At 48.4% G+C, this 24,708-nt stretch overlaps 2 protein-coding genes across 4 annotated transcripts in view; both read right to left on the reverse strand.

Annotated features, from left to right (window-relative positions):
• The window catches only part of LOC122478439, a 236,637-nt gene extending 215,062 nt beyond the window's left edge, over nucleotides 1–21,575 (reverse strand). The window contains exons 1-5 of the mRNA XM_043572043.1: nucleotides 21,464–21,575; nucleotides 19,986–20,142; nucleotides 19,326–19,385; nucleotides 18,217–18,383; nucleotides 17,771–17,946 (exon numbers count right to left, since the gene is read on the reverse strand). Of these exons, the coding sequence (XP_043427978.1) occupies nucleotides 17,771–17,946; nucleotides 18,217–18,383; nucleotides 19,326–19,385; nucleotides 19,986–19,990 (408 nt within the window). The 5' untranslated portion in view covers nucleotides 19,991–20,142; nucleotides 21,464–21,575. The remainder of the gene's footprint in view (nucleotides 1–17,770; nucleotides 17,947–18,216; nucleotides 18,384–19,325; nucleotides 19,386–19,985; nucleotides 20,143–21,463) is intronic.
• The window catches only part of LOC122478440 (ral guanine nucleotide dissociation stimulator-like), a 47,269-nt gene continuing 43,028 nt past the window's right edge, over nucleotides 20,468–24,708 (reverse strand). For 2 of the 3 annotated variants that reach the window (XM_043572046.1, XM_043572044.1), the window contains 2 exons: nucleotides 23,019–23,078; nucleotides 20,468–22,076 (listed from right to left, as the gene is read on the reverse strand). In XM_043572046.1, coding sequence (XP_043427981.1) covers nucleotides 21,809–22,076; nucleotides 23,019–23,078 — 328 coding nt within the window. In that variant the 3' untranslated portion in view covers nucleotides 20,468–21,808. The remainder of the gene's footprint in view (nucleotides 22,077–23,018; nucleotides 23,079–24,708) is intronic. The other variant, XM_043572045.1, reaches the window with a different exon arrangement.

Consider the following 24,708-nt stretch of genomic DNA (forward strand, 5'->3'; position numbering starts at 1 on the left):
GAACTGGACAGCAACATGCAGAAGAATGAAACTCGACCAACTAGACCACTTTCTTACACCATTCCCAAAACTAAACTCAAAATGGATGAAGGACCTGAATGTGAGACAGGAAACCATCAAAACCCTAGAGGCGAAAGCAGGAAAAAACCTCTCTGACCTCAACTGCAGCAGTTTCTTGCTGGACGCATCTCCAAAGGCAAGGGAATTCAAAGCAAAAATGAACTATTGGGACCTCATGAAGCTAAAAAGCTTCTGCACTGCCAAGGAAACAATCAATAAAACTAAAAGGCAACTGATGGAATGGGAAAAGATATTTGTAAATGACATATCGGATAAAGGGCTAGTATCCAAGATCTATGAAGAACTCACCAAATTCCACACCCCAAAAACAAAGAATCCAGTGAAGAAAGGGGCAGAAGACATGAATAGACACTTTTCTAAAGAAGACATCCAGATGGCCAACAGGCACATGGAAAGATGCTCAACGTCGCTCCCCATCAGGGAAATACAAATCAAAACCACACTCAGATACCACCTTACGCCGGTCAGAGTGGCTAAAATGAACAAATCGGGAGATGATAGATGCTGGCAAGGATGTGGAGAAAGGGAACCCTCTTGCACTGTTGGTGGGAATGCAAACTGGTGCAGCCGCTCTGAAAAACAGTGTGGAGGTTCCTCAAACAATTAAAAATGGATCTTCCCTATGACCCACAATAACACTGCTAGGAATTTACCCAAGGGATACAGGAGTGCTGATGCCTAGGGGCACTTGTACCCCCATGTTTATAGCGGCACTTTCAACAATAGCCAAATTATGGAAAGAGCCCAAATGTCCATCAACTGACGAATGGATGGAGAAGTTGTAGCTTATATGTACAATGGAATACTACTTGGCAATGCGAAAGAAGGAAATCGGGCCTTTTGTAGCAACGTGGATGGAGCTGCAGAGTGTTCTGCTAAGTGAAAGAAGTCAGGCAGAGAAAGACAGATACCATATGTTTTCACTCCTATGTGGATCCTGAGAAATTCCACAGAAGACCTGGGGGGAGGAGAAGGGGGAAAACCATCATTGACACTCTTAAAAACTGAGAATAAACTGTGGGTTGATGGGGGGTGGGAGGGAGGGGAGGGTGGGTGATGAGCATTGAGGAGGGCACCTGGTGGGATGAGCACTGGGTGTTGTGTGGAAACCAATTTGACAATACACTTCATACTAAAAAAAAAAAAAGAATTAAGAAAAAGAAACAAAAGCTGGACTTGGCTGCAGCTCATAGTCTCCAGGTAGGATTCCTGAGGCTTACAGATTGTCATCCTCCTACAGGTCTCTCAAGGACTTTATTTAACGTTTTACCACTAGAGCTTGGCCCCGGTTAGTGTCACTTTCCCTGATAGCCATAAACACTTCCCCAGATAGATGCTAGCAATTACCTCTCAAGCCTATGGCCTACTGATACACATCGGAAGGGTTTCAAGACTGATGTTTTCATAGCCAGTAGTAAACAACCTTATCTTAGCAGCAGCTAGCTCCTCCTGGTCCTGAAAGTGCTACTTCTAAATTCCTTAGAGACTTGCATTACCCTTAGCCCCCACTAAGTAGAAAGTATGGAATCAGTCACTTCTCACAAACACAAGTGCAGCTCTTCCTACCCATGGGTTCTAGCTCCATCCTGTCATAAGCACATTTTTGCACCAAAAATGGCTCAAAATTCTTTCTTGACTGTTTCCTCTCAGCCCACATCACACCAGCAATGCTACATATTAGCTCCTGGTGCATTGATCTGTTCCTTTGTTTGTTTACCTTGATTTTTGTTTATTTCTGCTCTGCTCTTCATTATTTCCTTCCTTCTAATGGTTTTGGGTTTTGTTGTTCTTTTTCTAGCTCCTTTAGATGTAAGGTTACATTGTTTATGAGGGAGTTTTTCTTGCTTTGTGAGGAAGTGTATTGCTATAAACTTCTATCTGAGAACACTTTTGTTGCATCCCAAAGATTTAGGACCTGTGTATTTTCATTTTCTCTCTCTCTCTCTCATATATGTGTGTGTGTGTGTATGTATATATATATGTATAAAATCTATATCTATCTCTAAAACTTCCTCTCTTATTTCTTGGCTCACCTTTTAGCTCTTTGATCGCATGTTATTTAACTCCCATGTATTTTTTTGTCTTTCCAAATTTTTTCTTGTGGCTGATTTCTACTTTCATAGCATTGTGATCAGAAAAGGTACGTTGTATGACTTCACTCTTCTTGAATTTGTTAAAATTTGTTTTGTGACCTAAGATGTGATCTATTCCAGAGAATGCTGCATGGACGCTTGGGTGCAACGTACCATGTGTATTCCATTGTTTTAACATGGAATGGTCTGCATCTACCCATTAGATACATTTGGTCCAATGTGGCATTCAAATGCACCCTTTTCTTGATGATTTTCCTTTTGGATGTTCTGTGCATTGATGTAAGTGTGTTGTTAAAGTCCCCTACTGGTATTGTGTTCTTGTCAATGCTTCCATTATGCTTTCAATAGCTGCTTTATGTATTGGGTGCTCTCGTGTTGGGTGCCAAATTATTTGCAATCACATCTTGTTGGACTGTACCCTTTATGATTGTATAGTGCCCTTCTTTGTCTCTTGTTACAGTCTTTGTTTTGTAATTTTTGTGGTTTGTATAGAGATATTTACTGTCCTTATGTATTTTTAATAAGGTAAACGTAAATTAACTTCAAAATAATTTTACTCTGATTCTTTGAATGTACACATTGAAGTGCCATTACGTATATTCACAGAATTATACAACCATGACCACTATGTTCTCCTAGAATATTTCCATCACAGACACATGTATACTACCCGTCAGCCATGGCTCAACCCTCACCCCGGTCTCTGCAACCACTGACCTCGGTTTCTGCTGCTTTAGCTCCTCTGGGGTTTTCAGGTGTGTGCAATCACACACCATGGCTTATTGTGTCTGGCTACATAACATGAGAGTGATTAATAATTGGTTAAATGTTCAATCAAAGTAATATTTTTAGGACAGAGGAATATTCCCCAAAGAACAAAGATTATGTGAAGCCCCCTACTTGAAATATCTTCATTATCTGGGATAGGGATCCCATTTAGAAGTTTGACTCAAGAGCTAAAAGCCACAAGAGAAATGTCTGGAGCAGACTGGGTGGCTCAGTCGGTTGAGCGGGCGACTTCGGCTCAGGTCATGATCTCGCAGTCCATGGGTTCGAGCCTTGCATCGGGCTCTGTGCTGACCGCTCAGAGCCTGGAGCCTGTTTCAGATTCTGTGTCTCCCTCTCTCTGACCCTCCCCCGTTCATGCTCTGTCTCTCTCTGTCCCCAAAATAAATAAGAACGTTAATAAAAAAATTTTTAAAAATAAATTAGTCTAAGGTGCATATTAAACAAACATCAAATTCAAATAAGAAATCTTCTCATTTACTACTGATATAGGTTTTATACGGATGTTGTTTCTTAAATGAAATAAAAATCTGAATAATAAGGACAGGCGCCAAGGTGGCACAATTGGTTGAGTGTTTTGACTTGATTTTGTCTCAGGTCATGATCTCATGGTTCATGGGATCAAGCCCCAAGTCAGGCTCTACAATGAGAGCACGAAGCCCTCCTCAGGATTCTCTCTCTCTCTCTCTCTCTGAAAATTAAGAATTAGAAAAAAAAAATAAATACAAATACATATGAAGAAAATGATATACCCCTGTCAAGAAATATTTGCCATTAGACATGGGGTCCCTCCTTCCAGTCCTTTCGCTTTGAGTGCAGCAATTGTGTGTGTTTGTGTGTGTGTGTGCGTGCGTGCGGTTGTGTGTGTGTGTGTGTATCAGTTGTGTGACAGGTTGTGCAGGAAGGGTTTCATGAGTATGGTCTTTAGTACCTGATGTCCCCATAATGGACAGGCTCAAGTTCTGTCCCCTTCTGCATCCTCAGGGGCCACACATCATCATTTACTCTGTGTCTCTACAAGTTGAATAATTGGGCCAATTCCAATATTTTGACTCTCATACCTGTACTGAAGGGTACATGTGTACCATTAATCTCTATTTCTTTAGAATGGCACACCTAGCACAATTTTGGGGACATAATTTGTACATGATTTTCAGGTGTAGCCTGCAGTTTCCAATATCTACAGACTGTTTATGACGTTAGGGCCTTCTTTGGGAAGGGAGCAACCCCTGAGACTGAGTGGATACCTGAGGAATTCAGAGGACAAGCCAGAACTGAGGTCATCAGGGTACCTGGGAGTGACCCAGGGGGCAGGGAAGAGCCCACACTCCCACTCATTCTGACCTCCTGCACAGCACCCCTGCCCCATGTCCTGGAACACACTCATCCAGGCCCCATCCCGTGACACACTCCAGACCCTTGTGCACCTCCTGTTCCATAGCTCTGCTTCTAAGTAGAGCAGCCATTCTCTGCTTTCAGGACAGGGGAGGATGCAGGCTGGGCCTCTGCTGCTCGCTTGGGTAACTAACTAGGAGTGTAATTGCCGGATCATAGGGTCGTTCTATTTTCAACTTTTTCAGGCACCTCCATACAGTTTTCCAGAGTGGTTGCACCAGATTGCATTCCCACCGTCAATACAAGACGCTTCCCCTTTCCCTGAATCCTCACCAACACCTATTGTGTCTTGGGTTGTTAATGTTAACCATTCTGACAAGGGGGAGGTGGGAACTCATCAGGGTTTTGATTGGTATTTCCCTGATGTTGAGGGATGTTGAGCATCATTTCATGTGTCTTTTAGCCATCTGGCTGTCTTCTTTGCAAAAATGTCTATTCATATCTTCTTCATATTTCGTTTGTAAAAGATTTATTAATTTATCGTGAGACAGAGATACAGAGAGTGTGTGGGTGTGTGTGTGCGCGCGCACGCGCACACACATACAGGAGAGACAGAGAACGAGGGAGAGAGAGAATCCTAAGCAAGCTCCATGATGTTGGCACAGAACCGGATGAGGGGCTCAATCCCATAAGCCATGAGATCATGCCCTGAGCGGAAATCAAGAGTTGGACACAGAACTGTGCTACCCAGCATGCCTCTTCTACCCATTTGTTAACTGGATTCTTTGTTTGGGGGGCATCGAGTTGTGTAACTTCTGTATGTATGCTGGATGATAACCTTTATTGGATATGTCATTTGCAAATATCTTCTCCCATTCCGTAGGCTGTCTTTTACTTTTGTTGATGGTTTCCTTCACTGAAAAGAAGTTTTTGTTTTGTTTTTGTCTGTTATTGTTGTTGTTGCTGGTGGTGGTGGTGGTGTTTTATGTTTTATCTCGAGGAATTCCCAATAGTTCATCTTTGGTTTTGTTTCCCTTGCTTACGGTGATGTGTGTGGTAAGAAGTTGCTATGGCCAAAGTCAAAGATGTTGCTGCCTGTGTTCTCCTCTAGGATTTTGATGGTTTCCTGTCTCACATTTAGGTCTTGCATCCAGTCTGGATTTCTTGTTGTGTACGCTGTAAGGAAGTAGTCCAGTTTCCTTCTTCTGCATGTTGCTGTCCAGTTTTCCCAACACCATTTGTTGAAGGGACGGTCCTTTTCCCATTGGCCATTCTGTTTTTATGCCAGGACCATACTGTCTTGATGACCTACAGCTGTGTCATATAGCTTGAAGTCAGGTCGGCCAGTCCTGTCCGTACGTAATTTTTTTCGAAAATTTGCCTTCACATGCTTCTCCAACTTTCTCTTTCATTGAGATTTGGGCCTAAGTTTTTCCCTTTCCAAATAATCTGTCTTGTTTCCTGGCAAAATTACATTCTTTTCTTTCCAGAAAAATGTATTCTCACTTCTCATTCCTTTTATGCATGTCTCCTAATTTCTTACATACAAGATTCTTTCCTTCAGGGTGCCCTGGTGCCTCAGTTCAATAAGCATCCAATGCTTGGTTTTGACTCAGGTCCTGACCTCATGATTTGTGAGTTCAGGCCCCAGGTCAGGCTCTGCACTGACAGTACAGAGCCTGCTTGGGATTCTCTCTCTCTCTCTCTCTCTCTCTCTCTCTCTCTGTGTGTGTGTGTGTCTTCCCCACTCCTGTTGCTCTCTCTCTCTCTCAAAAATAAATAAAAAGAAAAAAGAAAAGATTGTTCCTTACAATATTCAGTAGTTTCAATTCCATTTATCTGATGAAAACTAAGTAGTAACCAGTTGTGAATTACCACAGGAGAATTCTTTAGGTTAGCCAATTCATGAATATTTTGTAATTTTTAGAACATGTTCTTTCATAGTACAACTCTTTCGTAATGAATGAAACATGTTTCCAATACACCCATATTTACCTTTACATCTCTATAATAAGAAGCCAACAAATGATAAACCTCTGTTTAGCAATGAATGGTTTAGCGTTATAGCTTCTTTGGAAAAGACTTAGACATCTAGTGACTTTAACTCAATTTACAAAACATTATGAAACCAGCGAATACTTAATAAAATAGGCAAAATCAGTCAGCACTTTCAGGAATCCTTGCTGACAGAGAGCAATAATTACAACATGAACTTAACTAATAAATTCAGGCAGAATAAAAGTGGATTATCTATATCACGTTTGACACCCGATAACTCAGGAAGACGTATCTCTCTTCCTTGAAAGAACAATGTTTTGTATGGAATAATATGTGGCATCTGCACCCCCTGAAAGTTAATCACTTTGTTCCACACTGGCAATTTTACCTGGGGCTCCCATGGGGAAATCTCAAGTGGGCAATTTAACCCCAAAGCAGGCCCGGAGCCTTTTCATGTTGCTTTGGTAGATGCTCCACTCTGAAGCTCATAAGGCTGCGACCCAACAGCCTGGGGTACTTTTGCTCCTCAACAGTGAGGGGAGGAGAAGCAAGATCTGATAGTGGCAGAAATGCGGAGGACGGAGTCCACTGTGACAGTGGAAGCCTTGCGGGTCGCGCAGGAACTAGAAGAGGGGAAGGCGGGGGCGGAGGTGTGCTGGTAGGGATGCCACCAGCAAGGCCAGAAGCAGGTTCAAAGTTTGCACTAACATTCCGCTGTCACCGACTCCTGTCTCTTCCTCCTGCAAAACATGTCGTTTTCTCTACTTGGTTTTGAGCCCTCTGGTGGAGGCAGAGGAGCAGGAAATGGGTTGGACAGCTGGTGCTCGTGCTTGAGGAGGTGGATGGAGTATTTCCAGTGTCGGCCTGCCTGCCTTCTTCTTTTTCTCATTATTCTGACGATTGGCAAGGGTGTCCGGTGTCGTAGATTTTCACCCATCCTTATCTTTCTGGACCATAAATTGGGATCCTCCCCACCAGGCATCTTTATGATGGAGTCACAACAAAGCCTGAATGTAGGTGATTTCATCCCAGATCGGGTGAACTTGAAAAACACTTTGTTTAGTTTTTATTTTTCTGAGTGTTAGAAAGCACAGTCTTCCTCCACAAGTGCTTGATTTTAAGCCAATTACGTAGAGCTCATCTATAAATTATTTTTTGGAATACTATCCAGAGGTAGAAAAAATACCGGTCACACTTGTAACACATATGGGCACATACACACAATCCAGATGCCAACAAAATGTAGCCTTTGTTTCACTGATATTTGTGGAGTGAACATTAAAGATCCAACTTCCAATGATCTCCCGGTTATTAAAGCAAATCAAATGGCAAGACAGCATGTCAATTTAGGGACGTATGAATTAGCTATTTTCCAGTTTCCGACTAGAATACGACCAGTTTTGTCCAAAGATGCCAAATGCTGCAGCCACCAGCACAGCAAGGGAAGCCCAGTCTGCTTCTGTGAGCATCGGCTCCTCTCAAGAAGTCAGGGGTTTCACTGACAGAACTACATGGCTTCCTAGTCTCTGGTTGCTTAGTGTTAGAGCAGGGTTTCTCTTAACTCTGTGTAGAAGAAAACTCATTTCGACATGTCAACAGGAGCACGTCTGAGTCGTCTGTGACCCAAGTTATTCTTGGTTAGTTTTCCCAGTTAAGTAAGTACTTCCAAAGAGAGGTTCCATATACATTGTGTCTATATCCTGTGGAATTCCTGTGGGGGGTGGTTGCTTTTCCAGAAGCCGTTTGGCTTTGAAAGCACCATTCCCCATTCATTTAGTTTCAGTTTTAGAATAAAGCTTGAGCAAAATCAAAAATGGTATGTATAGTGGGTTGGGAGGGTGCTGCCTGTGAGTGTCTCTTACAAATGGCCACAATAGACTCTCCTGGGTGTCAGGTTCTCCCAGAGAGGGCTCAAACCGTCGAGGGGGCTCAGAGCACTGGAAGATCAATCCGGACGTGTGCGTCTCTGGATGAGCCAATCACTAATGACGGTATGGAATAGGAAGTTCCTCTAGGACTGATACACATGTCAAGGAATATCCTCAGACATTTGCACTAGGCTTTCAGCCAGCAAAAGGTGACATTCAGCTGGAAGGAACAAGTCCTCGTCTTTTATTGGAGAGGAATGCCTTAGTCTCTCATACTTCTAGCCAGAAAATTGCAATCAGTATGAAGTCAAATTCAAACAACCAACCCATCCAGGCCAACACCTCTATGGTATTCCCACCTAGAGAACATTAACAGTAACACTTAACACCTGGAATAAAAGTCAAGCCCACCAACGGAAACTGGGGAGTTCCAGACGTCAGCAGAACTCATGGATACACTTTCAGATGGTGAGAAGTCAGAGGGGCACAAAGAGCCTGTGCTGGTCCCAAGCACTGAGTTCCCAAAGACCTCCAGGTGTTCTCAGGCAAGTTTCTGTGATATCCTGCCCACTATGCCAAGAAATGTCGACACTAAATGAACAAATTGGGGCAAACAATGCAAAGAAAATGGGTTTTATCTGAGCTCCAGTTAGAAGAGCTGCTCGGGATACACAATTTTCTCAAAAAACCTGTGCTCCCCTGAAGGATCCCCTGGTGTAAGGGTATATAAATATGCATACATATGTGTAAAGGGTAAGGAATACGCATGAAGAAAGACATTGCAGAAAGTTACAGACTTAATCTTAAGATTTTAGTATATGGAAGGCTATATGAATTTAATCATATGGGAACAGGGAATTTTTTTCTTGTTCTTATTTTTATGATTGGAATGAACCTTTTTTGTCATTTTTAAAACCTATCAGAGGTACAGTATGTCCTCACGGGCGTAATAGAGCCCATGCTTTGAGGTTTTGCAGGGTTATTTTGACCTTGATCGCTGTTAAAGTATACCTTCCCTGGGAATCTCACGACGAGGCCCACAAACATGAAAACTGGAGAATTGCTTGTATTATACCTGTTCCCATGTGTGAATGGAGCCTGCCTATAAGCCCACACTTTGAATTCCTCTGTCCCCACAAACCTGTCCCACATTTGAATCCCTTATTCACAGCCGCACTTCCTGATCATCTCTTTCGCTCAGTTCTGGACAAAACAACACCTGTGTTCACCTCCCTCGTGGGAAAGAAGTCCTAGGGTGGAGTACCTTGACGTGCGCCCAAGTCCACTTCCGCACACTGAAACCAGTCTCTCTCATCCCTTACCATCAACATTGTGCCCTTTTCCTTCCTGGATGCAGGGGTGTGTGGAACATCTAAGGTGCATTTTAAGGGAGTCATACACATGAATTATACTACTGTTGATTTCTTTTGCTCTTAAAATGATTTACTGTTGAAATTGTCCTGGAACCATCAGGGCCTCTGGATCCCTCAGGCGGTGTTTCCTGAAACCTATCACAGAAAAACATGTTCCCGCTCCCCCACGTTGCTTGTTTCAGCTTCCTGCTAAATGTGGTGTTGCAGACCCTGGCGCCCTGATCAGTGTCCCCTGCGGGAGAGGGCCGAGGCGGGGGCTTGTATCCCAGACCCAAGCACATGTGCAGGAGCCCGGGCACGGGTGCCAGCAGGCGAGAAGGCCAGGGGCGGACCCTGGTGAGGGACACAGCTGAGGCTGCAGCGGTGCTGTGAGTCCTGGCTCCCAGCCCGCCTGCCGCCCCAAGCCCCCAAGAGTCTGGGCCCGCCAGGGACTGACGCCCACCTCAGCCCCCGACCGGGGACATGCTGCTGCCTGGCGCCTGCGACCCGGTAGCCATGGCATTGGCGGTAGGGGTAGCGGTAGTGCTACCGGGAGCGCTCGCGGGAGCGTGGGCGGGGCCCCGCGTGCAGAAGACTGGGAGCCATGAGCCTCCAGCCTGGGAGGGTGGCGGCCCTGCTGCTCCTGCTGCTCCTGGAGCCAGAGGGCAGGGCGCGGGACGCGCTTCCCGGGCGCCTCGGTCTTTGGGCGCGCTGGTGGAGTGCCAGCACTGGCTGGGGCAGAGCGCGATGCGATGCCCCCCGGCGCCCCCGAAAGACCATCTGGGAGAAGCCTAAAGGTGGAGCAGCTGAGACCCACAGCCTCCCTCCAGGACCTGCCTCAGTCGCGGTGCTGCCAAGGTAGGGACCCTAGCGACAAGGTCGCACGAGGCCTTCCCCCCTGCCCCCCTCTGTCTTCCCCTTCCATGAGCACCACCCACCCCCCCTCCCTGGTGCTCCGGGCTTCTTCTTGGGCTCCTTTGCGGCTGCAGTCTGGAGGCCTCAGGAGTGGGCTTTCTGGGTTGCACCCCGGTTCCCTGGAGGAGGAGGGCCCCAGATCGAGTAGGGGGTTAGGCTCAGGCGGTGGGGAGTGGCTCAGGTCGAGAGGGGGGGCGCCCTGAGTGCCCATGGAAGTCTGACTGGGTTGGTGGTTGGCGGGTGGAGGTGGGAACGAACGAAGGAACGAAGGAACGAAGGAAGGAAGGAAGGAAGGAAGGAAAGCGTGGACCTGCGGTTGTGGGAAAGTGTCAAGGCAGGGCCAGGGAAGTCGCAGCCATGAGCAGGAGGAATCATTCCTGCCTGTGAAAATGAAGTACAAGGGACCTGAGATTCCAGAGAAACATTCCAGGGAGAGTCAGGGTGGTGGGCCTGATTTGCTGGAGGCCAGCAGGGGATCGGTGTTGAAGGGATGGAGAGTGGAAGCAGCAGGTGAACACAGGCCTCCTGCCTCCCCCCTCCACACCTGCTCTCCTGGCCTGCCCAGCCCCGCCCCTGCCGCCCCTGGTGGCAGAGTTGCACCCTCTGATGGGGAGGGCGAGATCTCACCCCGCTTGTGGCGAAAGGGGGTCCTCTATCGTGGGAGTCCATGGGACTAGGGGGTAGGAGTCTGGATTAGGGCAAGTGCAACTCCTGGTTGAGCTTTTCATTTCTGAAGGCAATGTGCATTCCATCAGTGAACTCGGAGCCAGGGAGCCAGGAAGAAGTGGCGCTTCTGTGTTTTCGAGGGTGGTCCAGACTCTTTCCTACTTGGAGCTGTGTGCTGAAGAGAACTGGGTGTTGTGGATGGAGTCCAAAGTCATCTCTTTGGGACATGTTGGGTGGGAACGTCTTCTTCGCACTCTGGCGAGGAAGGTGGATGGAAAAGCTCCTTGTCCAAGGCAGACTTGTGGGTTTTGTTCTTCCTATCCGTGGGGCATGGTGCTTCCCGTTTCCGTGGAGCGCCTCCTGTCTTGCATTCGTTCCGTGTTTCCAGAGTTTCAGTCCTTGGCAATCACATCTCCTCCGCGACTCCCCAGGCAGCACGAGGGAGAAGTGACTCGGAGCCCGCCGGGTCCCTAGAAACCCGTGCGTGTGTACTGGAGCAGGCAGTGCTCCTCTCTCAGCCTCCTTTGGAAATGAGGTCTTGGGCAAACGGTCTTTCACTGCATGGGTTGTACCTCTCCCCGGTTGTTGGGGGGAGTGTGTGTGCGTGAGTGTGGTGCTGTGGCCCGTGTGGAGTCCGGACCGCGTCAGGGACCCAGTTCTTTGCAAGGAATGCGTTTTGTTGCATGGGAAGATCTCATTTCACTAGAGAGTTCCAATCCTGTCTCAAAGGCTGAACACATCCTGAAGGCAGCACCTTGACCTCACTGAAAGCAAAGGCCTAAGAGCAGAGGCTTTCCCACACTTCCCTATCCAGCTGACTGGTGCTTTATGTTTTCAGGAAGATGGTGTGGTGTAGGCCACTTGGAGCATCTCAGGCTCCTAAGCATGTCCCCGTGGGGTGAGTTGTCTCTCTCAGCAATTCAGAAGATTATGATTATCTTGAAGATCATTATTTTCTTGATTACCATGATTACTATATTCTGCATAATCCATGGCATGGAATTTGATAAGGAGCTCGATTCCCTGAACCTTTTCGTCACCAAAGCTCACTACAACAAGGAGTAAAACAATCACTGTTGTGCGATGGACAATGCACCTTACCTTTATTGTACTATTTTAGTGGTATATACATACGTTTAGAGCAATGAAAGTGTCCACTTAGATCTAAGGAGTTTTTGTGACATCATGGTACTTCAAGAAACCATAAAAATAATGGAAAATCTAAGTTACCTAGTAATCTAAGCACTGTGTTCTTTTGGATACGAAATCCTAAGTAAAGAACTCATCATGCAAAAACTGTCAAGTCCTGATAATTCCTTATTATTCCAGTAGGTCTAGTGAATGGAATGGACTGAACTAAGGTCTCTGAAAAAGAGGAAACTAGAATTTGAGATATTGAGTCACCTTTACTCTCCCTTTCCCTGTTGACATGGTCTTTTTTTATTCGGTGATGTCTTTTGACCTTTACCCTTTTCCCTCCTTTCTGCACCCCCACCTTTGCAATCATCTTTCTGTATTGATGGGCTTGTTTCATTCTGTTTTGAGGATTTTTGTTTTTTGTTTTCTTAGTTTTTGTTTCAGATTTCCCATATATGTGCGAGCATTTATATGTGTTTTTCTCTATGTGAATCTTTCACTGGGCATAATGCCCTCCAGGCTATTATAAACACTGTGGCATGATAACAGGTGTGAAGTCATTTTTGGGAGTTAGTGATTTCATGTGTTCTGAGTAGTACCTAGGGGGTAATTGAGGGAAGTGCTGGATGATATGGATGTTCTCCTCTGAATTGTGTGAGGAAACTTTACTTTGTTTACAACTGTCTCTGCACCAAGTTCCAATGTCACCAACAGGGCACAATGATTCGCTTTCTTCCACATTGTACCCGATGCTTGTGCTTTGTTGTCTTTTTGATAAGACCGTTCAGACAGGTTTCAGGTGATATCTGTTTGGCTTTGGACTTTCATTTCCCTAATGTGGAGTGACTTGGAACTTCTGTTCATGTATGTGGTGGCCATCTGTATGTCTTCATTGGAAGAATGCCTCTTCAGGACTCTGCCAGGTCCGTCATTGCTCTTTGCTTTTGCATTGTTGCGCTGTAGGAGATCTTGATACCTTTTGTGTTTTAACCCTTGACCATGTATGTAGTTTGCAAGTATTTTCTCCCATTCACTATGTTGCCTTCCCATTCTGTGAAAGATATTGTTGCTGTGCAGAACTTGTTTTTTTAGTTTCATGTAGTCCCACTTGTTTAGTTTTCCTTTGTAGCTTTGTCTTCTGGTGTCAAATCCCAAAACTCAAGTCAAGACTGAGATCCAAACCTTCTCGTGGGTTTGGCATTTGGCTTTGTCCAGCAAAGCCAAGGACAGCAGAAAGGATTGCTTCAGACTCTACGCAAGTCAAGAGAGGTGAGAGGGAGTTAAGGGACGTCTCCGCAAGCTGCTCTCAGGCTCCCACATTCATTAAGCCTACAAACGATGTACAACACGTCGGCGGGCCACATGCTAGAAAGAACGTATTGAAGATATTCTGCAAACCATATCTAGACAGGATAAAATATTCCATGCGACAACACGATCCAAGAACTTGGTGAGCCCATGCAGAACCCAACCCCTAGATACACACACACTAGATCAGCCAAGTCTCGCCTGCCCCCCAGATACACACCAACTAGGTAAGTGAGCTGCTGCTGGCTCTTTGCAGGAAGGCCAGAGAGCAGTGATCTGCTCTGCAAAGCTTTCCCTAGAACCTCCCAACTCAGGACATCGTTGTGCGATTTCCCACACCTGCTGCCCAAGGTCTTATCCAGGACTTTCTGGTTTCAGGTCTCAAGTCTGTACTACATTTTAACTTCGTTTTTGTGTGTGGGGTAAATAGGTGTCAAGTTGTTTTTCCACGCCTGTTGTTTTTCTGTGCCCAGTGATTCTGACACCACCTGTTGGGGAGACTGCCTTTGCCTCAGGTTATACTCTTGGTTCTTTGGTTGTGAAATAATTGGTTACATATGTGTGGGTTTCTTCCTGGGCCTTCATTTCTGGTCCAGTATCCTGTGTGTCTGCTTTTACCCCAATAGTGTACGGCTTGGGTTATTGTAGCTTTGATATCTAGTTTTAAATCAGAAAGCATGGTGCTTCCAGCTGTTTTCTTCCTTCTCACAATGACTTTGGTATTCAGAGCCTTTTGTGCTTCTGTCCACCTTGAAGGATGGTTCTATTTTTGGGAACGTGCTTAAGCTTTGATAGGGATTGCACCTAGGGAATATGTAGATGGCTTTAAGTAGTGTGGACATTTTGATAATCTTAATTCTTGGGATCCACTAACATAGAATGTCTTTCTGCTTATTTCTGTCTTTTCAAATTCTTTCTCCACTGATTTCTTCTTTTCAGGAAAAAGGTCTTTCTCCTTCATGGTTAAAGTCATTGTTTCTTTTTTAAGTTTTCTATCTTTTCCTTGACAGAGAGAGATACATGGAAACACACACATACACATGCACACACACACAAACAGAGAGAGACAGAGAAAGAGAGAGATTCAGAGAGAGCACACATGAGTGGGGAAGAACTGGGAGAAAGGAGACACAGAATCTAAAGTAGGCTCCAGACTGTGAGTTGTCAGCACAGAGCCCCACACAGGGCTCAAAACAACACCATGAGATCACGACCTTAGCCAAAGCCAGATGCTTCACTGACTGTGCCACCCCGGTGTTTGTAGGCTGAATTTACTCTTAAGTTTTTTCTTCTCTTGCAGTGATTTTAAATTATTTTCTTAATTTCCCTCTCCGATACTTTATTATTCATGTACAGAATTGAAGGATGTTCTGTACAACGACATAGATATCTTAACATGACTGAATTCATTTATTAGGTCTACCAGTAAGGTTGTGGAGTTTCTGCGGTCTCTCTAGAGCATATCATGCACTCCCAATAAGTGAAAAAGTACCTGGGAACATAGGATAGTGCGATCGAATTTAGATGAGAGTAAGAAGATATATGGAGTGAGAGTATGCAAGTTTTCTGAAATGTTTTGTGGTTGATACAATCCAACAAGTCCATAAACAAGGTTTGTTTGGATATATGTTTCCTTTCCACCAACAAGTCCATAAACAAGGTTTGTTTGTATATGTATTTTCTTTAAACCAGAACCAGAGAGCTGTGACATTGACATATGCTTCCCAACACATTCCCACAATGCGCCCTGTGCATTTGGGAGGTAGCCCCTTCTCTCTTTTCTGTCCTGGAACCCAGTGCCTGACTCCACCACTCAGTGAATTCATCTCAGAATACTGCAGTTGGGAAGAGACCTATGTTTTTCATAGACTTCCTGAAAGGCACCTAAAAACATTGGATTTTACATGGTTGTGTCTGATCTGTCTGGAATCCTCTGAGGATGTGTCAGTTGGAATGGCACTTTCTTTGCCGTGAGATCAGGGAGCCCTGCAGTATTCCTGTGTGCCCTGTGGTCGGTCACCAGTGGGTGCTGTGTGGCTGCTCATGACAGGGACACTGCTCCCCAGAGATGGGGCTGGCAGGTGCCGGGCGTCACTGCTGGAGGAGCCTGAAGGGTGGAGGGGCTTGACTCGCTACCAGAAGCCTGACTGAGTCTCCATCCTGCAGTCTCCTTGAGCTCCTGATGTGCTGTGTAAAGGACTCTCTGGCTTGTCGAGGTCCAGGTGGTTCTTGCTGTTGCCACTCAGTCGTCAGGATGAACACCTTCAGGTCCTGGTCTTTAACTCATTGACCTGACCTGCACTTAAGGTGCTTTCCTGAGAGTAAGCGACCCAGCCTGGGAGGAGAGCCAGCAAGCAGACAGCAGTGGACCAGCCTGTATCCTCCACTGGCCTGAAAGCAGGGCCTGGCTGCTCTACTGAGAAGCAGAGCTATGGAACAGGAGGTGCACAGGCAGTTGGAGTTTGTCATGGTAATGGGCCTGGATGGGTGTGTTCCAGGGCATGGGGCAGGGATGCTGTGCAGGAGGTCAGAATGAGGGAATGTGGTTTCTTTCCTGCCCCATGGGTCACTCCTAGGTACCCTGATGGCCTCAGTGCTGGCTTGTCCTCCAGATTCTTCAGGAATCCACTCAGTCCCAGGGGTCCCTGCTTTCCACATAAGACCCCAACGGAATCAAGAGTTTATAGATATCGGAACCTGGAGGCAGCGCCCGAAAAATGCATATAAATTTTTTCCCCAAAGTTGTGCTAGGTGTACACGCCTACAGAGAGGGAGAGTTTCGGTACACATGTACCTTTCTGTACAATGATGAGAGTCAAAATATTGGAATCGGCCCAGTCATTCAGTTTCTGGAGACGCAGAGTAAAGGATGATGTGTGGCCCCTGAGAATGCAGAAGGGGATAGGACTGTGCCTGTCCACCGTGGGGACATCCCATAGTACAAGACCATAGTCCTGGAGGGATGCCCAACCTGTCACACGACTCATGAACACAAACACAGACACCTGGGGCCCTCAAAGCCAAAGGACTGTGAAGATGACCCCGTGTCTTCTGGGCCAATATTTCTTGAAAGAATATACATTTTTTTCTGCGTATGTACTTGTTGTTTCCTATTTATTTATTTATTTATATGGAGAGAGCGAGAAGAAGAATCCTGACCAGGGCTTCAAGCTGTCATTGTAGAGCCTGACTTGGGACTTGATCTCAAGTACCTTGAGATCATGACCCGAGCCAAATTCGACTCGGAAACTTGCCCATTGAGCCACCTTGGTGCCTGTCCTCATTATTAAATCTTCATTTTACTGAATACATGTCACCTGTAGGAAACCCTTCAGAACTTTATACTTTAGTGCCTAATAGATTAGCATAAATGGAATATTGACGGTTTCATTTGGGTGTTTTTATAATATGCACGTTAGACCAATATCACCATGGCCAGTCGAGGAACATGAAAGATTTTCAAGGTATTCGCTCTGGTCCAGACATTTCTCTTCTGGCTTCTGCTCTTGTGTCAAACCTCAGAGGGTCCTCATGCCAGATAATGAAGATATTTCAAGTGGGGGCTTCACGTAATCTTTGTTCTTTGAGGACTATTCCTCTAGTGGATTCCTTGAGTGGAATATTCCACTACAATATTAGTGCCATTGAATATTTAAGCAATTATTAATCAGTCTCCTGTCATGTAGCCAGACACAACAGGCCATGTTGTGTGTTTGCACACACATGGAAATCCCAGAGGAGCTAAAGCAGCAGAAACCGAGATCGCTGGTTGCAGAGACTGGGGTGAGGGAATGAGCCGTGGGTGATTAGTAGTCCACGTGTCTCTGTGATGGAAATGTTCTAGGAGTACATAGTGGTCACGGGTGTAAAATCCTGCGAATGTACGTACTGACACTTGAAGTTGTAATTTCAAAGGATCAGAGTAAATTGTTTGGAACTTAGTTTATCTTTTATTTATAAAACACAAATATATAAGGACAGTAAATACCGCTATAACAACTACAGAAATGACAAAGAACACAATGACAAGGTCAGGGAATTCATCCTGTGGGGCTGCAGCGGACATGAGCCGCTGTTGGGGAGCTGAGGCTGGTTGCTCAGCTGCAGGAGGTGGTTGCTCCAGCCCTTCCGTGACCCCGCCGGCTGGGGCTGGGGGCTGCTCATGCTCTGGGGCCACCAAAGGGGCAGGTGGCTCTTCCAGCTCCTGACTGTCAGCCAGAGCTGGGAGTACCTCCTGCCCTGGTGGGGACGCTGCAGTGAGGGTCTCCGATTCTCGTACCCGCTGAGCTCCAGGAGAACTGGTGGCTTCAGGCAGCCTGGGCCGCGAGGCTGCAGTGGGCACCACAGAGATAGCGGGGGCTCGCTCCCGAGGCACGTCTGGACGGGGCTCTAGAGCTGCTGCCAAAGCTTCAAGAATAGAAAGTGTCATCACCGTGAGTGCCATTCCATGGCAGGAAACCTCTCCCGCAGACATTGTCATCTGAGTCAAAGAACCCACCAGGAGGAAATCTCCCAGACGGCAGGCTAATGGAACAGTGATCTGAGCCTAGTCCCTACGCCTGGCCCACCTACAGTCTCAGGAAACGTGTTCTCTGTGGCATACCCCGTCCCCGCCACACGCCCACATCTCCCACCCAGAGTCCTCCTCGCCCAGAGGCTCTGGCTCATTGGGCTCACGGTGTTTCCGCCATGAGTAGAGAAGGCGGGCGCGGCGCTGCAGCTCGGAGCCCGGCATGTGGGCCCGTACATACGCCCGCAGCAGCTTCAAGCTGGTGAAGTCTGGAGGCCGGAAAAATTCCTCGGGGTAGTGATCCAGCCAGGTGCCCAGGATGGAGGAGATGGCCCTGGGGATACAAAAGTAGCCAGAACAATCACCATGGGGTGTTCCTCCCGCTGATGTCTCAGGACAGGCCTGTGGGACCTGGCCTCTATGCCTCCTGCTCCTGGACGCCCAGAGGGTGCTTCTGTACGTTGTCCACCTGTGATTTGGCAGTCCCGCCGACGAGAGACCTGGTCACTGAAGAGGGACCGTCAAGATTCTGTTTGACGGGAACCCCTTAACCAATGATGTGGTGGTCTCTGTCCTTCTTGGGGAAGCCAGCCAGACTCCTCGCTGTGTCCCGCTGCCTACCTCCCACTGGAATTCAAGTCCGTGCGTGAGTGGAGGGGTGGTGTCGGGGTGAGTCAGTGCCTTCACTGCATACCCTAGCGCTCCACGAAAATCTGCGCAAATACGGGACAAGAGGACTCTGTCTCTTACCTGGGCTTGCTGGGACCCTCCTGATGCCTTCAACGTGACGACCTGTGCCTCTGTGCTGCCTCATGCACTCAGTGCACATGTGGGTGTCGTCCCGCTGACACCGTTCTCCCATCGTGTGGGTGATATGTGCTCCTTGAGCCCTCACTGTGTCTCCTGTACCCTTGCTAAGCACGCACCGTGGATGTTCCCCAAGGTGGTGAGCGTGATGCTCCCCAAAACCGTTATGCTGGGTCCCCTGATGGGGGTCTAGGCAAGGCTGTGAGTGGGAAGGGATGGGGTTGGACTCTCTAAGGGGCTGACGTGGTCCTCTGGCGCCCTCTGCTGCCTCCTTGTGCCCACAGCCCTACCTCTACCAGACAGGACAGAACCCCTTTCCTTGCTTCCAGGGAGAAGCCCTCAGATCTTTGCCCTCTCACAGGACTCTCAGACGTGTGGGATGCTGGGTCCTGCAGCCCCTCCCACGCACAGTCTCAGCACTGCCCTCTTGGAGAAGGAAGGCCCTCCAGCCTGAGCTCAGCCTACTCACAGTTTCTCCTGCTCCCGGGGTCCGCCATCCTCCTCAGCCTCCGAATGGAAGCATCCGTATCTGGAGGAGGCCAGAAGGACATCATATGAGCTGTCCTGTGGATGCTACGTCTTGTCCTACCCAGAGTCCCTGGCTGCTGACTAGAATGGAGCTCTGGAGGGGAGGGTACTGTCCGCTCTGCGCATTGGATCCCAGTCAGCTCCTACAGAAGTGCCTGCACCTAGTGGGGCTTCCTGCGTGTTTGAAGAATGATAGGGCCCCAGTCAGCTCCATCACACATATTGGTGTGGGTCTGGGCGTGCTGCTCACCCTGGGCATCCTTGACTGGTTTGAGCCAGGACTCAGACACACAGATAGAGCCTCCAATCTCCTTTTCCAATGGGAAAACAGCCCAAGTCAACACCTGGCGACAGTGAGGGATGAGGCAGAAAGTTGATCATGGGCAAGAGGACAAAGATGACCCAGCAGAGACGCAGCCCTGCCAGCAGAGCTTTCCACAGGCCAGGGTGACTTTCCCTGCTGTGCCCCCACTGAGGACCTGGAGTGTTTCCACCCGGATCAGAGGAACAATGTGAGACGCCAGGACGTGTGGTGACTTTCCTGAGACTCCGAGCTTTCAGGGGCTGAATCGCCCTGGGCTGTGAAGGGCAGGGTGCTCACCTCATAAACAGTATTTCCAGGACCTGCTGGGTGGTAGCAAAAGCTCTGTACGTGCTCAAGAATGTAAAAGGTAGCAGGGGTCTCTACCCAGGAAAGCAGGTACCAGGTGCTCCACTCGCTGTTCCAATAGCATCCAGCCTCCTTCGATGGTCCATTCCTACAGAAAGGGAGAGTTTCGGTACACACGTGCCCTTGTGTACAGTGATGAGAGAGAAAATATTGGAATTGGCCCAGTCATTCAGCTTCTGGAGACGCAGAGTAAAGGATGATGTGTGGCCCCTGAGAATGCAGAAGGGGACAGGACTGTGCCTGCCCACTGTGGCGACATCCCATAGTACAAGACCATAGTCCTGGATGGATGCCCAACCTGTCACACTACTCGTGAACACAAACACAGTCACCTGCTGCACTCAAAGCCAAAGGAGTGTGAAGATGACACCATGTCTTGGGGGCCATTATTTCCTCAAAGAATATACATTTATTTTGCCGTATGTATTTGTTGTTTCCTATTTATCTTTTTGGAAAGAGCAAGAAGGGGAATCCTGACCAGGGATGGCTTCAAGCTGTCATTGCAGAGCCTGACTTGGGACTTGATCTCAAGAACCATGAGATCGTGACCTGAGGCACATTCGCCCATTGAGCCACCTTGGTGCCTGTCCTCATTGTTTAGATCTTCACTTTACTGAATACATGTCACCTGTAGGAAACCTTCCAGAACTTTATACTTTATTGCCTAATAGATTAGCGTCAATGGCATATTGACGGTTTCATTTGGGCATTTTTATAATATGCACGTTAGACTGATATCACCATGGCCAGTGGTGGGGGCTTCACCTAATCTTTGTTCTTTGAGGACTGTTCCTCTGTCATAAAAAATATTAGTGCCATTGAATATTTAAGCAATTATTAATCAGTCTCCTGTCATGTAGCCAGACACAACAGGCCAAGTTGTGTGTTTGCACACACATGGAAATAAATCCCAGAGGAGCTAAAGCAGCAGAAACCGAGATCGCTGGTTGCAGAGACTGGGGTGAGGGAATGAGCCGTGGGTGATTAGTAGTCCACGTGTCTCTGTGATGGAAATGTTCTAGGAGTACATAGAGGTCACGGGTGTAAAATCCTGCGAATGTACGTACTGACACTTGAAGTTGTAATTTCACAGGATCAGCGTAAACTTTTTGAAACTTCAATTATGTTTTGAGTATAAACCAATAGTATATAAGGACACTAAATACCTCTATACCCACTACTAAACTGACAAAGAACGCAACGACAAGGTCAGGGAATTCATGCTGGGGGGCTGCAGCCGACATGAGCCGCTGTTGGGGAGCTGAGGCTGGTTGCTCAGCTGCAGGAGGTGGTTGCTCCAGCCCTTCCGTGACCCCGCCGGCTGGGGCTGGGGGCTGCTCATGCTCTGGGGCCACCAAAGGGGCAGGTGGCTCTTCCAGCTCCTGACTGTCAGCCAGAGCTGGGAGTACCTCCTGCCCTGGTGGGGACGCTGCAGTGAGGGTCTCCGATTCTCGTACCCGCTGAGCTCCAGGAGAACTGGTGGCTTCAGGCAGCCTGGGCCGCGAGGCTGCAGTGGGCACCACAGAGATAGCGGGGGCTCGCTCCCGAGGCACGCCTGGACGGGGCTCTAGAGCTGCTGCCAAAGCTTCAAGAATAGAAGGTGTCATCACCGTGAGTGCCATTCCATGGCAGGAAACCTCTCCCGCAGACATTGTCATCTGAGTCAAAGAACCCACCAGGAGGAAATCTCCCAGACGGCAGGCTAATGGAACAGTGATCTGAGCCTAGTCCCTACGCCTGGCCCACCTACAGTCTCAGGAAACGTGTTCTCTGTGGCATACCCCGTCCCCGCCACACGCCCACATCTCCCACCCAGAGTCCTCCTCGCCCAGAGGCTCTGGCTCATTGGGCTCACGGTGTTTCCGCCATGAGTAGAGAAGGCGGGCGCGGCGCTGCAGCTCGGAGCCCGGCATGTGGGCCCGTACATACGCCCGCAGCAGCTTCAAGCTGGTGAAGTCTGGAGGCCGGAAAAATTCTTCGGGGTAGTGATCCAGCCAGGTGCCCGGGATGGAGGAGATGGCCCTGGGGATACAAAAGTAGCCAGAACAATCACCATGGGGTGTTCCTCCCGCTGATGTCTCAGGACAGGCCTGTGGGACCTGGCCTCTATGCCTCCTGCTCCTGGACGCCCAGAGGGTGCTTCTGTACGTTGTCCACCTGTGATTTGGCAGTCCCGCCGACGAGAGACCTGGTCACTGAAGAGGGACCGTCAAGATTCTGTTTGACGGGAACCCCTTAACCAATGATGTGGTGGTCTCTGTCCTTCTTGGGGAAGCCAGCCAGACTCCTCGCTGTGTCCCGCTGCCTACCTCCCACTGGAATTCAAGTCCGTGCGTGAGTGGAGGGGTGGTGTCGGGGTGAGTCAGTGCCTTCACTGCATACCCTAGCGCTCCACGAAAATCTGCGCAAATACGGGACAAGAGGACTCTGTCTCTTACCTGGGCTTGCTGGGACCCTCCTGATGCCTTCAACGTGACGACCTGTGCCTCTGTGCTGCCTCATGCACTCAGTGCACATGTGGGTGTCGTCCCGCTGACACCGTTCTCCCATCGTGTGGGTGATATGTGCTCCTTGAGCCCTCACTGTGTCTCCTGTACCCTTGCTAAGCACGCACCGTGGATGTTCCCCAAGGTGGTGAGCGTGATGCTCCCCAAAACCGTTATGCTGGGTCCCCTGATGGGGGTCTAGGCAAGGCTGTGAGTGGGAAGGGATGGGGTTGGACTCTCTAAGGGGCTGACGTGGTCCTCTGGCGCCCTCTGCTGCCTCCTTGTGCCCACAGCCCTACCTCTACCAGACAGGACAGAACCCCTTTCCTTGCTTCCAGGGAGAAGCCCTCAGATCTTTGCCCTCTCACAGGACTCTCAGACGTGTGGGATGCTGGGTCCTGCAGCCCCTCCCACGCACAGTCTCAGCACTGCCCTCTTGGAGAAGGAAGGCCCTCCAGCCTGAGCTCAGCCTACTCACAGTTTCTCCTGCTCCCGGGGTCCGCCATCCTCCTCAGCCTCCGAATGGAAGCATCCGTATCTGGAGGAGGCCAGAAGGACATCATATGAGCTGTCCTGTGGATGCTACGTCTTGTCCTACCCAGAGTCCCTGGCTGCTGACTAGAATGGAGCTCTGGAGGGGAGGGTACTGTCCGCTCTGCGCATTGGATCCCAGTCAGCTCCTACAGAAGTGCCTGCACCTAGTGGGGCTTCCTGCGTGTTTGAAGAATGATAGGGCCCCAGTCAGCTCCATCACACATATTGGTGTGGGTCTGGGCGTGCTGCTCACCCTGGGCATCCTTGACTGGTTTGAGCCAGGACTCAGACACACAGATAGAGCCTCCAATCTCCTTTTCCAATGGGAAAACAGCCCAAGTCAACACCTGGCGACAGTGAGGGATGAGGCAGAAAGTTGATCATGGGCAAGAGGACAAAGATGACCCAGCAGAGACGCAGCCCTGCCAGCAGAGCTTTCCACAGGCCAGGGTGACTTTCCCTGCTGTGCCCCCACTGAGGACCTGGAGTGTTTCCACCCGGATCAGAGGAACAATGTGAGACGCCAGGACGTGTGGTGACTTTCCTGAGACTCCGAGCTTTCAGGGGCTGAATCGCCCTGGGCTGTGAAGGGCAGGGTGCTCACCTCATAAACAGTATTTCCAGGACCTGCTGGGTGGTAGCAAAAGCTCTGTACGTGCTCAAGAATGTAAAAGGTAGCAGGGGTCTCTACCCAGGAAAGCAGGTACCAGGTGCTCCACTCGCTGTTCCAATAGCATCCAGCCTCCTTCGATGGTCCCTTCCTCACGGTTCTCATTGTCGGGCATGGGTGAGATGTTCATACCCTGAGGTAGAACACAGGAGGGACACAGAGTCAGACACAGCACCATGGACATCAGGAGGCTTGGGGTCCAGAATGCAGACCAAACCCCCAAGCCGTCAGTGACTTGTGGCAAGAGTGAGACCTGGGTGCCCAGAGTCTGAAGAAGGATGTTGGCATTCACACGAGAATTTGAGGTGGGAAATGGCTGAACACGTTAGGATCTCCGATCTGACATCCCCACAGGCGAGAGAATTAAAAGCAAGAATGAACTATTGGGACCTCATGAAAATAAAAAGCTTCTGCACAGCAAAGGAAACAACCAACAAAACTCAAAGGCAACCAATGGATTGGGAAAAGATATTTGCAAATGACATATCGGACAAAGGGCTAGTATCCAAAGTGTATAAAGAGCTCACCAAACTCCACACCTGAGAAACAAAGAATCCACTGAAGAAGTGGGCAGAGAACATGAGTAGATACTTCTCTAAGGAAGACATCCGGATGGCCAACAGGCACATGAAAAGATGCTCAACGTCGCTCCCCATCAGGGAAATACAAATCAAAACCACACTCAGCTATCACGTCACGCCAGTTAGAGTGGCCAAAATGAACAAATCAGGAGACTATAGATGCTGGAGAGGATGTGGACTAACAGGAACCCTCTTGTACTGTTGGTGGGAATGCAAACTGGTGCAGCCGCTCTGGAAAACAGTGTGGAGGTTCCAAACAATTAAAAATAGACCTTCCCTATGACCCAGCAGTAGCACTGCTAGGAATTTACCGAAGGGATACAGGAGTGCTGATGCAGAGGGGCACTTGTACCCCAATGTTTATAGCAGCACTCTCCACAATA

This window comes from Prionailurus bengalensis, unplaced genomic scaffold (assembly GCF_016509475.1).
Source record: "Prionailurus bengalensis isolate Pbe53 unplaced genomic scaffold, Fcat_Pben_1.1_paternal_pri Un_scaffold_62, whole genome shotgun sequence".
Taxonomy (NCBI): domain Eukaryota; kingdom Metazoa; phylum Chordata; class Mammalia; order Carnivora; family Felidae; genus Prionailurus; species Prionailurus bengalensis.